The sequence below is a fragment of the Brassica napus genome, chromosome C5 (assembly GCF_020379485.1).
Source record: "Brassica napus cultivar Da-Ae chromosome C5, Da-Ae, whole genome shotgun sequence".
NCBI lineage: Eukaryota > Viridiplantae > Streptophyta > Magnoliopsida > Brassicales > Brassicaceae > Brassica > Brassica napus.
The window spans coordinates 10,870,666-10,886,766 of record NC_063448.1 but is presented as its reverse complement, the minus strand read 5'-3'; the positions used below and the strand labels follow the sequence as shown (position 1 = coordinate 10,886,766).

The window sequence follows — 16,101 nt, the reverse complement described above, 5'->3', positions numbered from 1 at the left end:
GCGGGTGAGCCAAGGAGTAACAATGAAAGAAGCTTGGGTGCGTACAGAGGAACAGCATACGACCGCGTGAACATGGGAGTCTCAAGTACTGGTACACACAACGAACTTACGGTTTTAACCGATGAAATTGGGTACGTGTTGTCACGATTTATAACATTGCCCCTGTATACTCTTCATCAGGTGATCAAACGGCAATCGAATCGCGTTTATCCCGACGTGCACGAATGGTTATTCAGTCATCAAAACGGACTCAATCGCCTTCAATTGGTTAGTAACTATTTAGTGTGACCAGCAGTAGATCATGTTATCATCATTCACCTGTATTAACTTAAAGATCGGACTTTCCGTAGCTAACACGCAACCCATGAAGAAACGCAGAGTTGGCAGACCAATGATCATCTCAGGTACAGATAGTGATCCAAAGTTTCTTTAATATATATATATATTTCTAACAAGCCTAATCAACGCGAACAGCTTCTCCAACACCAGCATCTGTTTCAAGCGACGCTCATCCCCCCGACACTCCTTATGCAGTATCATCTCGGATCGCCAGACAACTTCGGCTATCAATACGTAGATAGGAAAAAACAGCTAGGTTGACGGCGTCGGCGTCCGCATCTGGTAATTATTTGGACATGCCTAGCTAATAGCAAGTTAAACCAAATATAGTTACAGATATTCTTGCGCTGACATTGTCCTACAGCGTCTTCATCAAACAGCTCAGTAACTAGACGCGCGGCGTCTACATCAAGCGGCTCAAGACTTAGACGTATGCTGAGTAAACTCCGGAATCGTTTGATAATATGGTCGTAGCACATAGACATAACTTGACTATGTTTCATTTTGATTCAAGGTACAAAAGGCCACAAGCCATGTGACAAATGGGATATAGTCCATCATGTCCATCGTGTAGAGCATTACTATGGAATGCAGAAGCAACTGGTGTACAGACGAACAGAGATGCAAAACAGTTTAGTCTATGTTGCCAGAGAGGTCGAGTGAGGCTTCCACCGGTCCGAGAACCACCATCTCCATTGCTAGAGCTCCTAGAGTCGCCTAAATTCAGACCCCACATCAGAGTTGGAAACAGTTTGCTTGCTTTCACATCCATGGGTGCACAAGTCGATCATAGCGTTACTGGAACTCCTGGACCTTTTACGTTTCGGGTTCATGGCCAGATCATTCATAGAATTGGTTCTATGCTACCTGACGATGGTAACGATCCCGAGTATTTGCAGCTCTATATTTTCGACACTGATAATCAGGGCTGTGCCTGACTATAGGCTGATCAAGCACATGCTTGGGACCCTGATGTGTATAAGTATTTTAAGGGTCAATTTTTTTAACAAAATGTGGTTAGTTCTATTTGTCTTTGTCCATTTATTTCCTACAAAGGGTTGGGGGTTCAATTCTTTGCCCCATAAATTTTAATGCTTTTCCATGATAAATAATTGAAGGGCCCAAAAAAGCCAGGCACGACCCTGCTGATAATGAGCTAGAAAACCGAAAGAAGTCTCTTACAAAAGGTTCATCTCCGCTGGCAGTGGAGGATACAGTCATCGTCCAGTTGATTGAGATGCTAGATATTAGTAACCACCTAGCCAAGACTTTCAGGCACGCACGCGACCGTTTTCGAGCGACCGGGGAAATTGAATTCAGTATCACATTGGTCAGCCAACCAAATAGAGGTCGTCAATATGATCTTCCTACAGCGAGTGAGATTGGTGGACTAATAATTGGTGATTTGTCTGCGACCTCGGTAGGAAGAGATATTGTGGTTGAGCTCAAATCATCTGCGCTACAAAGAATAGGTGATCTACACCTGTTACTGATGAGTCTTCAGTATCCATCATTGTTTCCATAAGGAGAAACGGGTTACCATGAGCGACTGCCATATGAGGGGCCTGAAGCATCCACTGTGAGAAGAGAATACATGACGATGCGAGAGTTCTATGCTTACCAGCTACAAACTAGGCCTTCAGAAGGAATGACAATTATTAAGGGTGGATGATTGCTGCACCAGTACATTGTTGACGCGTACGTGGCTGTAGAGACGGAGCGTCTGCGATTTATTAGTCTAAATCAGAAAAAACAGCGAACAGACCTGTATAACAATGTATGTGACGCCGTTGAAACCGGCGATGTGGATGCTACACAAATTGGTAAGAAGATCATCCTCCCTTCATCCTTCACCGCCGGACCCCGGTACATGTCTGAAAAGTATCAGGACGCAATGGCTATATGCCGTTGGTATGGGAATCCTCATCTCTTTATCACCGTCACCGCGAACCCTAATTGGGTGGAACTCAGTAATCATCTTGATGCGTATGGAGGTGATTCCGCTAATAGCCGACCTGACCTTGAATGTCGAATCTTCAAAATAAAGCTTGATGAGATGATGGCAGACTTCAAAAAGGGAAAATTCTTCCCTAAGCTAGACACAGGTAAAAATCTTATTATCTAATATTATTTTTCATTATGTTACCCACCCATAAAAGAATGTTATTATTTTATTATGATTCAACTCACATTTGCATTATTCAAAGTAAGTTTTAAAATAATACAATTTACTATATTATAAAATACTAAGGATTCCAAAAGTTAGTTTGAGTGCTGAGACATCACGGAGCTATGTATATATATAGATATATATATAAATATAATTCAACAAACATTTTAGATTTGTATAACCATAAAGTTTAAGACCACAACATAAAGCGGAAATAATAGTCAAAATAATACAATTTCTCAAAAAAATTAACAGAAAATATAAGAAAATATCAAAACTATAAAATACTAAGATGCTAAATTAAATACATATAATTCGGTTTGAAAAGTTTGAATCACTCAAACACAATTCCAATGGAAATCTACAATAATATATTTTATTCATCACACTATTAATATATTTGATGGAAAATAATAGGAGTAAAATTCGAATGTCAGGCAACTTCATCTCTATTGCTAATTTTCCCCCAAACCTCGATATTTAGATGCATATAGAATTCGATAAATTTTTCCGTCTACGGGTTGTTAACTTTGTTATATCTTTGGCTACATATTTTGATAGTAATTAATGATATTGGAATGATTTTCGATCTATGTTATCATCTAATATATCTCTTTCATCATTATTGTAGCTGTCTACACCATTGAGTTTCAGAAACGAGGTCTGCCCCATGTCCATATATTACTATGGTTGAAAGGAATAAAGAAGGAAGTAACCGCTTCGATGATTGATGAATATATCTCAGCTGAGTTTCCCGATAGAGAAGTTGATAAAGAGGGGTTTGAACTGGTAGAGCGGCATATGATTCATGGCCCGTGTGGTAAAATGCGACCCAAGTCGCCATGCATGGAAAAAGGAGAGTGTACTAAGAGTTTTCCTAAACCTTCTTCGGATCAAACAAGAATTGAAAAATATGGATTTGTTGTTTATAGAAGGAGAGCTGGTACTGGAGATTTTGTAGTCAAGGGCGATATCGAGCTGGATAATCGTTTCGTTGTGCCTCATAATCTTAGCCTGCTGAAAAAATACCAAGCCCACATCAACTTTGAATGGTGTTGCAGAACCAGCGCAATAAAATATATTTTCAAATACATAACGAAAGGCGTTGATAGAGCAACTGTCCTTATACACAAGAATGAGCCGGACACGACTAACGAGATCAACAACTTTCTCTAGTGTCGGTACATATCAGCTTGCGAAGGTTCATGGAGATTGTTCGCTTTTCCTATACACTATAACCAGCCCAATGTTGTGAAGCTTCCCGTACATCTACCAGGTCAGCATGTGATGGTGTTTGACGAAACTGCTGACTTATCAAAGGTGGTCTACCGAGAAAATATTGATAAGTCAATGTTAACAGCGTTCTTTGAGGCATGCGACACGTATGAAGAAGCTAGGGAGCTGACATATGTTGAATTTCCTTCAAGGTTTGTCTACCATTCAAGCGACAGGATATGGACACCAAGACTGCAAGGGGAAGCTATTGGGAGAGTCGTGTATGTCAGTCCAGCGTCTGGTGATAGATACTTCTTAAGGATGTTGCTAAATGTTGTTAGAGGTCCTAGAGGGTATGACGTGTTATACACAGTAGGGGATGTGGTGTATAAGAAATTCAAAGAAGCGTGCTATGCACGAGGATTACTTGATGATGATAAAGAGTGGCATGAAGCAATAGAGGAGCCATCTTCATGGGCAATCGGTCGGCAGCTGAGAAGGCTGTTTGTGCTTATCTTGGTTTATTGTCAAGTCGTAGACCCACTCAAGCTTTGGGAGCATACTTGGATGTTTCTAGCATAGGACATACTGTACATGAAACGAAAGGAGTTTCGATTTCCAGGTCTCGAATTACAAGATGAGCAGTTAAAGCAGTATACACTGCTCGAGGTTGAAAAACACTTAAAAGAGCATAACCAGTCTCTAGCAGACTATGTTGATATGCCTCAGCCAAAGAATTCAATACTATCAGAGATAAACAACCAAGTTTTGCGGCAGGAACTGATGTATGACGTTGAAAAGGAGAAGGAGACACATAGAGTATTGTTTTCGGCGATGAATATTGATCAGCAGAAAGTATATGATGCTGTTCTGAAGTCAGTAGACGAACGGTTGGGACAATTAATTTTTGTCTCAGGTGCAGGAGGCACAGGAAAGACATACCTATACAGAACTATTATCGCAAGGCTTAGGTCAGTTGGCAAAGTAGTTATACCGGTTGCTACATCTGGCATCGCAGCACTGCTGCTCCCAGGAGGAAGGACAGCGCACTCTCGGTTGAAATTACCTCTGAATCTAGATGATCGTTCAATGTGTGAAATTCACAAAGGGTCAAGTTTAGCCGCATTGATATCTAAGGCGGACCTAATAATATGGGACGAAGCTCCGATGGCACACCGACACGCTTTTGAAACCCTGGATCGTTCCTTCAGAGATTTGTTATCGCATGAGAATCCAGAAGCTGGCACACAGCCCTTTGGTGGCAAGACGGTGCTTCTCGGCGGGGATTTCCGGCAGATTTTGCCATTTATTCCACATGGAAAAAGGCCAGACACTGTTCTCGCATCCATTAGCAAATCATATCTATGGAAAATGGCACGCGTATTCACCTTATCTATCAACATGCGGCTGCGGCAAGAGGACAAGGACTTCGCAAAATGGATACTACAAGTCGGAGATGGGGAAGCTGACGCTTTGACGTCGAATAAACCAAAACACGAGGAAGGGAATCAGATTATTGTGGACAAAAGGTTCTTGATCTCTCGCTCTGAGCCACCACACGAAGCTTTGGCGCATTCTGCTTATCCGAACTTTCTCCATAACTACCGGGATAAGGATTACCTAAAAGAGAGAGCCGTGCTGACACCTACCAATAATACCGTACATGAGGTGAACGCCTATCTCCTCTCCAAGATCCCATCACAGGCTAGAGAGTATTTGAGTTCTGATTCTGTTGAGCTAGAAGCTACGCCAGACGATGATTGGACCACCCACTACCCGCCAGAGTACCTCAATTCACTAGAGTTTTCGGGCCTGCCTAACCACAGATTGTGCCTCAAAGTTGGTGCTCCGGTGATGATGCTGCGCAATCTTAACCAGGATCAAGGTTTGTGCAATGGTACAAGAATGGTGGTTACTCGCCCAGGTAACAGGGTTGTTAAGGCGAGAATCATGACTGGGACAGATGTCAGAGAAGAAGTTTTGATCCCTAGAATACGACTTAGTCCCACTGATACCATGCATCCCTTCACCTTTAATCGAAGACAATTCCCGATCAGACTGTGCTATGCCATGACAATCAACAAGGGCCAGGGCCAAAGCCTGAACCAAGTTGCTTTATATCTTCCTCGCCCTGTTTTTACTCATGGGCAGTTGTACGTTGCCATGTCTCGAGTAACAACTCCGAATGGGCTTAAGATTTTAGACGAGACTTCCGATATGGACGGTGAAGATGGAGTTACTAATATTGTATAGAAAGAAATCTTTAAGGACGTCCGGATGACCGAGGTTAGCGCTACACATATACTTTACACATTTTTAATATACCCGATTCTGTTTGCATTGACTAACTATCGTAATTTACATTGCATATTGGGACGACTCAATTCTCTAAGTGAACGGATACACATCGTAGGCATCGAAGTGGACAAGTTCTTCTGCCATCCCAATCTTATTTTAAAAATTTTAAAAACAGTTTATTATCAGGCCATGCGGTCAGTGAGTTGGTTACCTTATTACACTTACTCAAAACATCGTCTACGGAACGTCACAACCTAACGTTTATTCTCTATCCTCTGATTTGGGTTTATATGCTTCAAATACCTTTAAATGAAAATACTCAAATAGTAGTAATATATAGGTATAAAAAACCAATACACACATAATATAGATAGATAAATATGTCATTAACCAATTCATTCCAACGAAACAATTAGAATTACATTATTTTTATACGGAGAAGATTAAAAAATCATAGTATATGTTCCTTTGTTACTCCTTTGTCCATACTCCCAATAATATTAAATTTCATGTATCTACGTATTACTTAACAACATATAACAAAACTCAAACAAACCATTAAACTCCCAAGCACGCCTCCCTCCGACAACAATAATAACATGAAACCTATGAACAACCAAGGTTTATTATACTTATAATTTTAGTTTCAAGTTTATTTTATAATTTACAACCCATACGGGCGGACCGATCCTAGTAACTATATAAAATAAAACCATGAATGAAAAAAAAACTCCAGCTCTTTAACAATTCCGAATAGCGTTCACACAAACGTTAAATAACAATTTACTACGGGCTAACGAGTGAAGTCTAACTCCAAAAAACAATAGTCTGTGCAACTTGGAAATTATTAAAAAATTACAACAATACACACTTTTTGAATAAAAATATACTCACAATATTCGAATCCTCCCTCATTAAACCCGTGTGCAGATAAAGGAATATATAATCAATCATACTAAAATCAGAGACAAAAACAACCAACATTATCAGAATATCTTGCGGAACACGTCACAAACTTTAAGCAAATCCCTCAGCTCATTCCATAACAGAACCGTCAAATCTTCATAAAAAGGGCAAGCCGGAATCTTCAATATTTCCTTCCGGACCCATTCAATACAGTATTACAGTATAAAACTTGCAAGCCGCACCCAAGAAAATAAATAACCTAGCCCTCTCATTTAAACAACCATGGAAAATCCCAACAACCTCTCTCTCTCTTAGAATCATTACCCAGAGACTTGCTTGGGGAAATACTCTCACGAGTTGCCTCCTCATCCCGCCAATCTATCCGCAATTGCCTAACTGTTTCAAGAAGAATCTCATCAGCTGTTCAAGATGATCGTGTCTTTAAACGCCTAACTTGCGACCACAAGCGATGAACCCTCTGGTCACGTATGAAGCCTACCACAATCTTATGGAAATATGTCTCAGAAGTGGAAATCCGGTTTCACACTACATTGAAGGGATCAAGCTCTACTTTGTCCAGGAAAGCACCGCAATGGGACTTTTTCACCTTAAGAAGTCTGCCGAAGGTCTCTATGACAGTGGGACCTATCTTTATGCCATCCTTATGCTGTTCACAGGAAACCAAGCAGAGGGTACGGAGTTCTTACGTTCCCTTGGGTGGGAGACAAGCAGGCGTCGAGCTGATCGTTGCTGGAGAGAAAACAGATTAGCACTGCGATTCGTCATCATCCCCATGAAGGATGAGTACACGATCAATATCAATACGCACGCACCGGAAGAAAACTGTCACCTCAACGACCTGGACACACGCTGCAAACGATGTTACATCTACAAACAAATGTGGAAATTCTTCGAACTCATCAATGAACACCACATCTAGGTTTCTTAGTATGTCTGGTTTCTTTTGCTATCTCTATCAAGTTTTTGTTTTCACTTTCGTTTTCTGCATTTCTATGTCGCAGTTTGTCTTTAATTTTTCAACTATTGAACTTATTATGATAACTGTCTGTTTTCCTATATCAACTTCTTAATATACTTCTTTTTGTTTTACTACTTAACTATCTGATTAATACTTTACTATTACTTCAAAAATAGCATTACAAATGCAAGTAATTTGTAAATAATTTATATATTTTGAAATTTTTTTGTTCAAATTTCGAAGTTTTTAAAAATATATTTTTGTACAATTTTAAACATTGGTTAAATCCGATCTGAACCAAACCCGGAAGGAACCGAACCGAACCCGATCTGATAATTAGTAACAACCGAAGGGTACTTATGAGCACAACCCCAAAAATCCGAAAATCCAAATCATCCGGAGTGAAACCGAACGGACCAACAAAAGCCCAGGCCTAGGAAAAGTGATGGATGGGCTCATTTGACAAACAAAGACCCACTTTAACTCTAATTGACGAGATTAGGAGCCCTAAACCGCTTTGAATTATTAAGTGAATGAACCTTCTTTATTGTGGAAACACCTCATTCACAAATACACAAACTGACTTTAAATATAAATAAATTAATCTGACATAACTGTTTTCCCCGCTTATTCAAAAACTCCGGTTGCAACCTTCAACGCAATTCTAAAAATATATCATATACTCCAAAACAACTTCAAATTAGAAAAACAGCAATTACTACAAACCCTGCAAGAATTAGCAATTCAATATGTTAACATGTTCCTCCTATGGGTTAAATTAAGTAAAAAGTAAAAAAAAATTCAAAATTCAAAAAACAAAACGATAAAATCATAAATTATTGTATCATAAATATATTTGAAACATTTGGTACAATATGACCATAGAATCACGCCTTTATTCACTTATTCCTACACTCACGCCTTTATTCAATTAACGACCGAAGATTTGATTTTTAAAACATAACTACAAGCGATATCATCGGATCAAACCTTCGCATATCCATATAAATTTATCATCTCCCCCACTCCGGCAACCACTCAACCATTAGAAGGAGACACTCACAAAATCAAGATGGTGCGAAACAGAGCTACCTCTAACCTCGAACGCCTCCCAACTGATGTCCAAACTGAAATCATTTCGCGTGTAGCAAGGCACACCAGGAGGTCAGTACGAAATCTCATGGCCGCCATTCCTCCTCTAGCCATCTCTGCCGCAGTTCCTATTGTCTATAGGAACCTCAATCTCCACCCGCTTACGTTCATCCACGAGCCACGTTCACCAGGTATCACAGTCTTATGGAACACTGCCTCGCCAGCGGTAACGTCCAGGCTCACTACATCCGTGGAATACATGAATATTTCAAGAAGAACAACAGAGATGTGGGCTTGCAACACATACGCTTTGCAGCAGAAGGTTCTTACGACAACGCTATTTATCTTTACGGTATAATAATGTTGTGTACTGGACAGCCAACAATTGGAGAGGCAATGGTAGACTCCCTTCAATGGAGAGTAAACAAAGCACGAGCAGACAGATGCTGGAGAAGAATCAAAAGATCAATCCATGGAATAACGGTCACACAACTTGAGTCGTACATGACAGCTTACGGTTAGTGCAAGATGACACAACAATAGTAATGCAGAAAGTAAATCAAGAGAGACAAAATACACAAGCACACACCAGTAGCTTTATTAGAAATCGACTTGTACACTCAATTACAAGATCTGCTTAATCAGCTTAGCCAGCCTGTTAACACCCTAACAGCTACTACTGAAAGATTCCTAAGCTACCCGCTTATGTCTCTCTACCGTCAAGTACTTCAGCCCCTGCTTCAGCACGACCAATAACACTTCCAAGAGCTTCTCTCTCTCTATAAGATCAGTCTCTGTGTTTCTGTCTCTATACAGACGACCCCATAGCTATCTTATAGTTATTCTCCATGTTCCCGAAACCCTAGTCTCCAAGGCAACATGTATGGACATCTTCCATAACAATAAGTGCAACTTTCATTTTCTTGGAATGCACTTATTCCTCTTTCTTTAAGTCATAAACTTGCTCCTCAAGTTTATTCCTCTTTCCATATCTCCAAAATACTCCCTTGCTCTCCAAGTCTACACGACTCCAGCTCAGCATCTTGACTCCACATGGTCTTCACCACTCACTACGACGTCTGCTTCAGCAACTACGTCAGCGACTACTTCAGGGCAGACATCTTACATCTTCAATCTCCCCCTTTTAGCTTTGTGTGCCGATCAAGCACAACACTCTTCTGGTTCAGCAACCACGTTGCAACCACGTTCCTCACCTGGAAACTTTCATACCAAATGTGCTTTTCTCCCCCACAAGATGTGCACCACACCATGCTTTTATCCCCATGAGATATGCATTCTATGTACCAGAACATCATCATTCTCCCCCTGCTTGATTGCATACTAAGCTAAAACACAGATGCTTAGATGTCAAGCCTTACAGACCCATCCGTCTGTTTCTTCATGTATAATCATGACACAGCCCCTGCTGCAGCGGAATAACAAGTACTGCATCACGATCTAACGCATCTGTCGAGCTACCTCTCGACCCACTTCTGTTGAGGACCTGTCTACCTTCATGTGTCGTCTCCTTGACCATGAGCCCTTCCCCATCCGCACCGAGTGCCCTCTGCACTCGTTGCTATTGTCTTGGAGTGATTTCACACCCCTGAAGATCATCTCGCACCACTTCCTGACGCACTTCGATCTCCTTCCCCTTTGTGTCACAGACAACTCCGTGTCCTGACTCCATGCTTGATGCTTCTTGATCTTCCTGAAGATCACTCCTAACAGAGCTGCATCCATCTTCTGATGTCTCATCCTTGATCTCATCAAATAAGCCACTCTTGGCTAAGGACACCTCCTCAACCCTCCTGGGCTTAGTGAACGTCTTGTTCACCTTCTTGGCCATATTTCTGCTCTTTTCACGAGCAAAACACTCCACCTTCTTGTGTCCAACCTTCCCATAGAACCAACAGCACATCCGATGCTGCTTCTTGCTTGGCCTGACACAGTTGCTGATGCACCGATCAGTCTCCTTCCTTGTACTAGTTACACAACCATACTTCAGAACCTCCTGTCTGACCTTCATGTTGTTGCACTGATGTACTACTTTCGGCTTGTTACTCACAGCTGCGCGCGGTAGAACTTCCTGCCTTACTCCCTGTCGTACGTCCCGACGTACTTCCTGACAAGCTCCTTTGGCTCCACTTTTTGATGTGCTCCCATGCACGAAATGTGATAGCCCCTTATGTTGTACTTCCTTAGTACTCTCAGCTCCTCGATATCCCAGTCCCCAATTCGCCTTGGCTGGTTGACCCATCGAGAGTATCTTATCCAACTCTTTGGATCCACTATTGAGCATCCTGATCTGTTTGCGATTCTCAGCCAACTCACGTTCCAGCCTCATTGCTCTCTCACGTTCATCAATAGCAACCTCCCTCAGTTTGCTAACCTCCTTCTCCAGAGACTCATAATTCTCATTTACAGCAGCAAGTTCTTCAGCAAGATCTTCATACTGCTCACGGCTCTGCACCAGATCGTGTTGCAACCTCAGATTCTCATTCTTGAGATTCAACCACTTGTTGAGCATCACTTGATAATCCTCAGAGTCTGTACTGACATATGAATCCGAAGATTCACTAGATTTCTCCTTGCGTGCACCAAATGCAACCATATTCTTCATCACCTTTCCATCTTCTTCAGACTCTGAATCATCAGACGACTGCAATGGAACTCCTTTTCCCTTTTTTGAGTTTGGACATTTACGCCGTGTGTGTCCAACAACTCTGCACTAAGAACACTTAAGTTCTCTTAGCTGTGCTACAGGACAGTCAACTCTTATGTGACCAACGCCTCCACACTCATAGCACCTGAGACTTTCTCTCCTTCTGCCATTGCCACGATCACCTCCCTGGCGACCATACTGATTCCTCCCACTAGAAGAATTCGTCTTACCAAAATTCCTAACCAGCATACCAATGTCATCTTCAATCTTCTGAAACCTATCAGTATCTTTGTCAGCTACAAGCGCCACACTCCTTGGCGCACTGCTTGATGTAGAGACTGAACTACTGTCTGTCTCCATCTCTTGTGCCTTCAGCATACCCACAAGCTTGTCAAACTTGAGCTCATCCGTGTTTGTAGTCATCTGCAAAACCGCCTTGTGAGCTCCAAACTTTGTTGGAAGACAGCGTAGTAACTTCTTTACCAGCTTCTTCTCCTTGTACTTCTTCCCAAGTACAAATGCTTCATGCGCCATAGCACTGAGTTTGGCACTGAAGCTCGCCACAGAATCATTATCAGACCACCTGAGATTCTCAAACTGCGACCCAAGATGATCTAGACGTGTCCTCTTGACACTTTCATCTCCTTCAAACGAATTCAGCACGATCTCCCAAGCCTCTTTAGCCGAAGTACTCCCCTGAATCAGCTGAAACTGCTCTGCTTCAACAGCTCCAAAAATCACCGACAACGCCTTTGCATTAAATTTTGATGCATTGCGTTCTGCCTCTGACCAATCCTCTTTTGGCTTAGGCTTCTTCTCAGCTCCTGTGACTATGGTAGGCTCCTCCCAACCAATCTCCACAGCTGTCCACGCATCTTCATTGATTCCTCGAATCATCTGCTTCATGCGAGCCTTCCAATGACCATACTGGTCCGCATTCAACACGATCGCCTTCTGCACAGAGATAATCGTGTCCATCTTCACCTTCAGGATCACACCAGTAACTTAGGTGACCCGCTCTGATACCACTTGTTAGTGCAAGATGACACAACAATAGTAATGCAGAAGGTAAATCAAGAGAGACAAAATACACAAGCACACACCAATAGCTTTATTAGAAATCGCCTTGTACACTCAATTACAAGATCTGCTTAATCAGCTTAGCCAGCCTGTTAACACCCTAACAGCTGCTACTGAAAGATTCCTAAGCTACCCGCTTATGTCTCTCTACCGTCAAGTACTTCAGCCCCTGCTTCAGCACGACCCATAACACTTCCAAGAGCTTCTCTCTCTATAAGATCAGCCTCTGTGTCTCTGTCTCTATACAGACGACCTCATAGCTATCTTATAGTTATTTTCCATGTTCCCGAAACCCTAGTCTCCAAGACAACATGTATGGACATCTTCCATAACAATAAGTGCAACTTTCCTTTTCTTGGAATGCACTTATTCCTCTTTTTTTAAGTCAAACTTGCTCCTCAAGTTTATTCCTTTTTCCATATCTCCAAGATACTCCCTTGCTCTCCAAGTCTACACGACTCCAGCTCAGCATCTTGACTCCACATGGTCTTCACCACTCACTACGACGTCTGCTTCAACAACTACGTCAGCGACTAGTTCAGGGCAGACATCTTACATCTCCACTTACATTAACAAAAGGGCGACCATAACATGCCACCAAGAAAACTTGTGCAATAGGTGTGACGAATGCTATTATTATAAACAAATTGCAAAATTTGTTTTCATTGCCTAGACCCAAGAAGAAACAATCCGATTTCTAATGTTTACGGTTTCCTTTTTTCCCTTTAATTTTCTATCTAAGCTAATAAGTTGTTCATTGTACTCCTCCCGAGAAGGAAACAATAACACCAATTTTTCTGTTGTCCTGTTTCAATTATTTTGAACTCCACTCTTTCTGTATTTTGATTTTCCAAAATAAAAATTCTTTAAAAAAATAACTCCCAATTTGCATACAAAAAAATAATATTAATATTACACTAACTTGATAATATACGAAAAAAAAAATTATAAAAACATTTTCAATACATGACTACCACATAGATCCATAATCATTCTGGTAAAAACTATAAAACTCGACAGACAACCTACGTGTTTCTATATATTCCCCGACACAAATCCACCGCAGTACTCTTAACGGGAGGTTTTGAAAAGTTTAAAAGTGGAAATAACAAGAGGGAAAGAGAATCACAGCAGGAGAAGAAGATAAAGCTGAAGGAGTGTCTCCTTCCTATGTTTACAATAAAGAAAAAGTTCGTTAGGGAATGCAAATTTGGAAACAAAAAAAAAACATTTGTATAAATATCAGAAGCAACCAAAAAATAATACAATTATTCCAACAAAAAAATACTCATACTTAATTGCACAACTATACAGACACCCGGGGCACTTCCCTAGTATAACATATAATATTGTATGATTGGTAAGTGTTGTGCTTTCATTTTTCTGCTGTAAAATTATAGCTGTGATTATTTTTATTTTGACTTTAGATTTTTAAATTTTTAAATTTTAAGAGTCATTAAATTTGGACTGTAGTTATTTATCTCTCCACGTCAATTATAATATCATAATTTTAAAGAAAGACTGTGATTTTTTTAAAAATTGATGTGAAGGTTAAAAAAATGATAAAGCTTGATTGCTTTTGATTGAGTGCTATGAATTTAAATGGTGTATTATCTACATCTTCCACAACTGGTACCAATCATCCTCATAGTTATAAAATTATTAAGATAAATTCATTTTCACAACAAAAAATTGTGATATAAGATATTTCTTAAAAAAACAAAACAAAAGTGATAAACCACGTACAACTAGGTATGCGGGTTCGGTAGTTCGGTTTTCGGATAGTTTGGTTCAGGTAAAATTTTGCCGAATTGAACCATAAAAAAATTTTGTTCGGTTTGGCTTGGTTTGGTTCTCAAGTAGTTTGATTTCAAAAAATTCACCAATTTTTTCGGTTTTGCGGTTAGTTTGGTTAAATTTTCGGTTTAAATTAAATATAATTCAATTATTTTGGTTATTCAAGTTAGTTCGGTTATTTCGGTTCAGATTTTGGTTAGTTTGGTTCGGTCTGATTATTTCGGTTAATTTGGTTATTTCGATTTGGATTTTGGTTAGTTGGGTTAGCTCGGTTTGGAATTTTGGGTAGTATTAGTACTGTTTGAAATAATTTGTTTTTAGAAAACAGAACTAACCGAATACCAAATCAAACTGAGAACCAAAATTTATTTTGTTACCGAACCGACCCAAATTACCGAACCGACCCAAATTTCCGAACCGAACTAACCGAAAACCAAACTTTCGGTTCGGTTTGGTTAAAATTCCCAGCCCTACTTACAACTACGATAAGAATCAATGCACAGATATGGGATACTGGAATTTTATCCCCAAAGGAGATGATAATATCCCTTATGGTATTATTCTTTTTCAGCAAATTATAAGTGGCTCTTATTAAAAAGGTTGTCGTCCAAATTTGATTTCATCCATCACACGCGATAAGTTATTAGATTCAAAGTGCCCAAGAGTATCGATCCATCTCCTTTCAAATAACTATTCTTATATAAAATATATAATCGATGATAAAAGTATATATAAAAGTTATCAAAACTCTCCATGAAGTTTGGTGCATGAGATGACATACTGAATCAAGCAACGATTGTATTAACCAGTTTACAATGTGAAATTAACTTTTAAAAAGAAGAGATATTGTAATTCATCGAATCAGCAGCTCAGCACATTCTTTTGGTACACTATAGCTAAGTGAATCTGATTCATTGGAGTACAACGACAGGATGGGGTCTTAATTGTTCAGTCTTCGCTTTCTCTGAATACCAGTATACCACTGTCTTCAAGATTTCTTTCTAAACGTTTCCTTAATGATTTCTTTCGAGCACACTGTAACTACGATTGTAGTGCTTTGGTGATGATTATCGATTCTGGTTAGCTAAATTGCGGCTGGTTATGTCAATTGAGCTGTCAAGATTGAAGATGATGGTTTATCCGGTTCAGCAAGGCGGTTAGCTCATGGTTTACGGTTACAATACCGACTTAGTATGTGTAATAGACTCTATCATATAAATAGAACATATGTGGTTTAGTCCCTCTCTCTTGTGAGCTAATTGTTTTTGTAAATAACAGAATAAAACAGAGGATTTTGGACTGAATATTATTATCTTTGCTTAAAAGATTACAAAGGGTTTACATCATGCTCTTGTAGGCATACGAGGAACAACTTAGAATAAGACAGATAAGGTGACAGCTAAGAAAGACAGCTGGAAAAGATCATCCTTCTTCAACAGATAAGAGCGCGTCATACTTGTTTCTTAGCTCCATAGTCTTTGTCTTACTTTGCAGGTACAACCTTGGACGAAGATGACCGTTGAAGACTTGATTCTCTTGGCTTCTGTGTAGTATGGGCTT

At 40.1% G+C, this 16,101-nt stretch overlaps 1 protein-coding gene and 1 pseudogene across 1 annotated transcript; both read left to right on the top strand.

The window, feature by feature from the left end:
* Nucleotides 1–1,292: 1,292 nt before the first annotated feature.
* LOC125587073 (ATP-dependent DNA helicase PIF1-like) lies at nucleotides 1,293–5,977 on the top strand. Its single transcript, XM_048757203.1, has one exon. It carries the CDS (start codon nucleotides 4,319–4,321, stop codon nucleotides 5,975–5,977), a length of 1,659 nt encoding a protein of 552 aa, XP_048613160.1. The 5' UTR covers nucleotides 1,293–4,318.
* Nucleotides 5,978–6,001: 24 nt separating this feature from the next.
* LOC125587072 lies at nucleotides 6,002–9,199 on the top strand (annotated as a pseudogene).
* The last annotated feature ends 6,902 nt before the right edge of the window (nucleotides 9,200–16,101 follow it).

What these genes read in the sequence shown, in the direction of transcription:
- LOC125587073 (XM_048757203.1), top strand. Translation starts at nt 4,319, where the DNA reads ATGAAACGAAAGGAGTTTCGATTTCCAGGTCTCGAATTACAAGATGAG.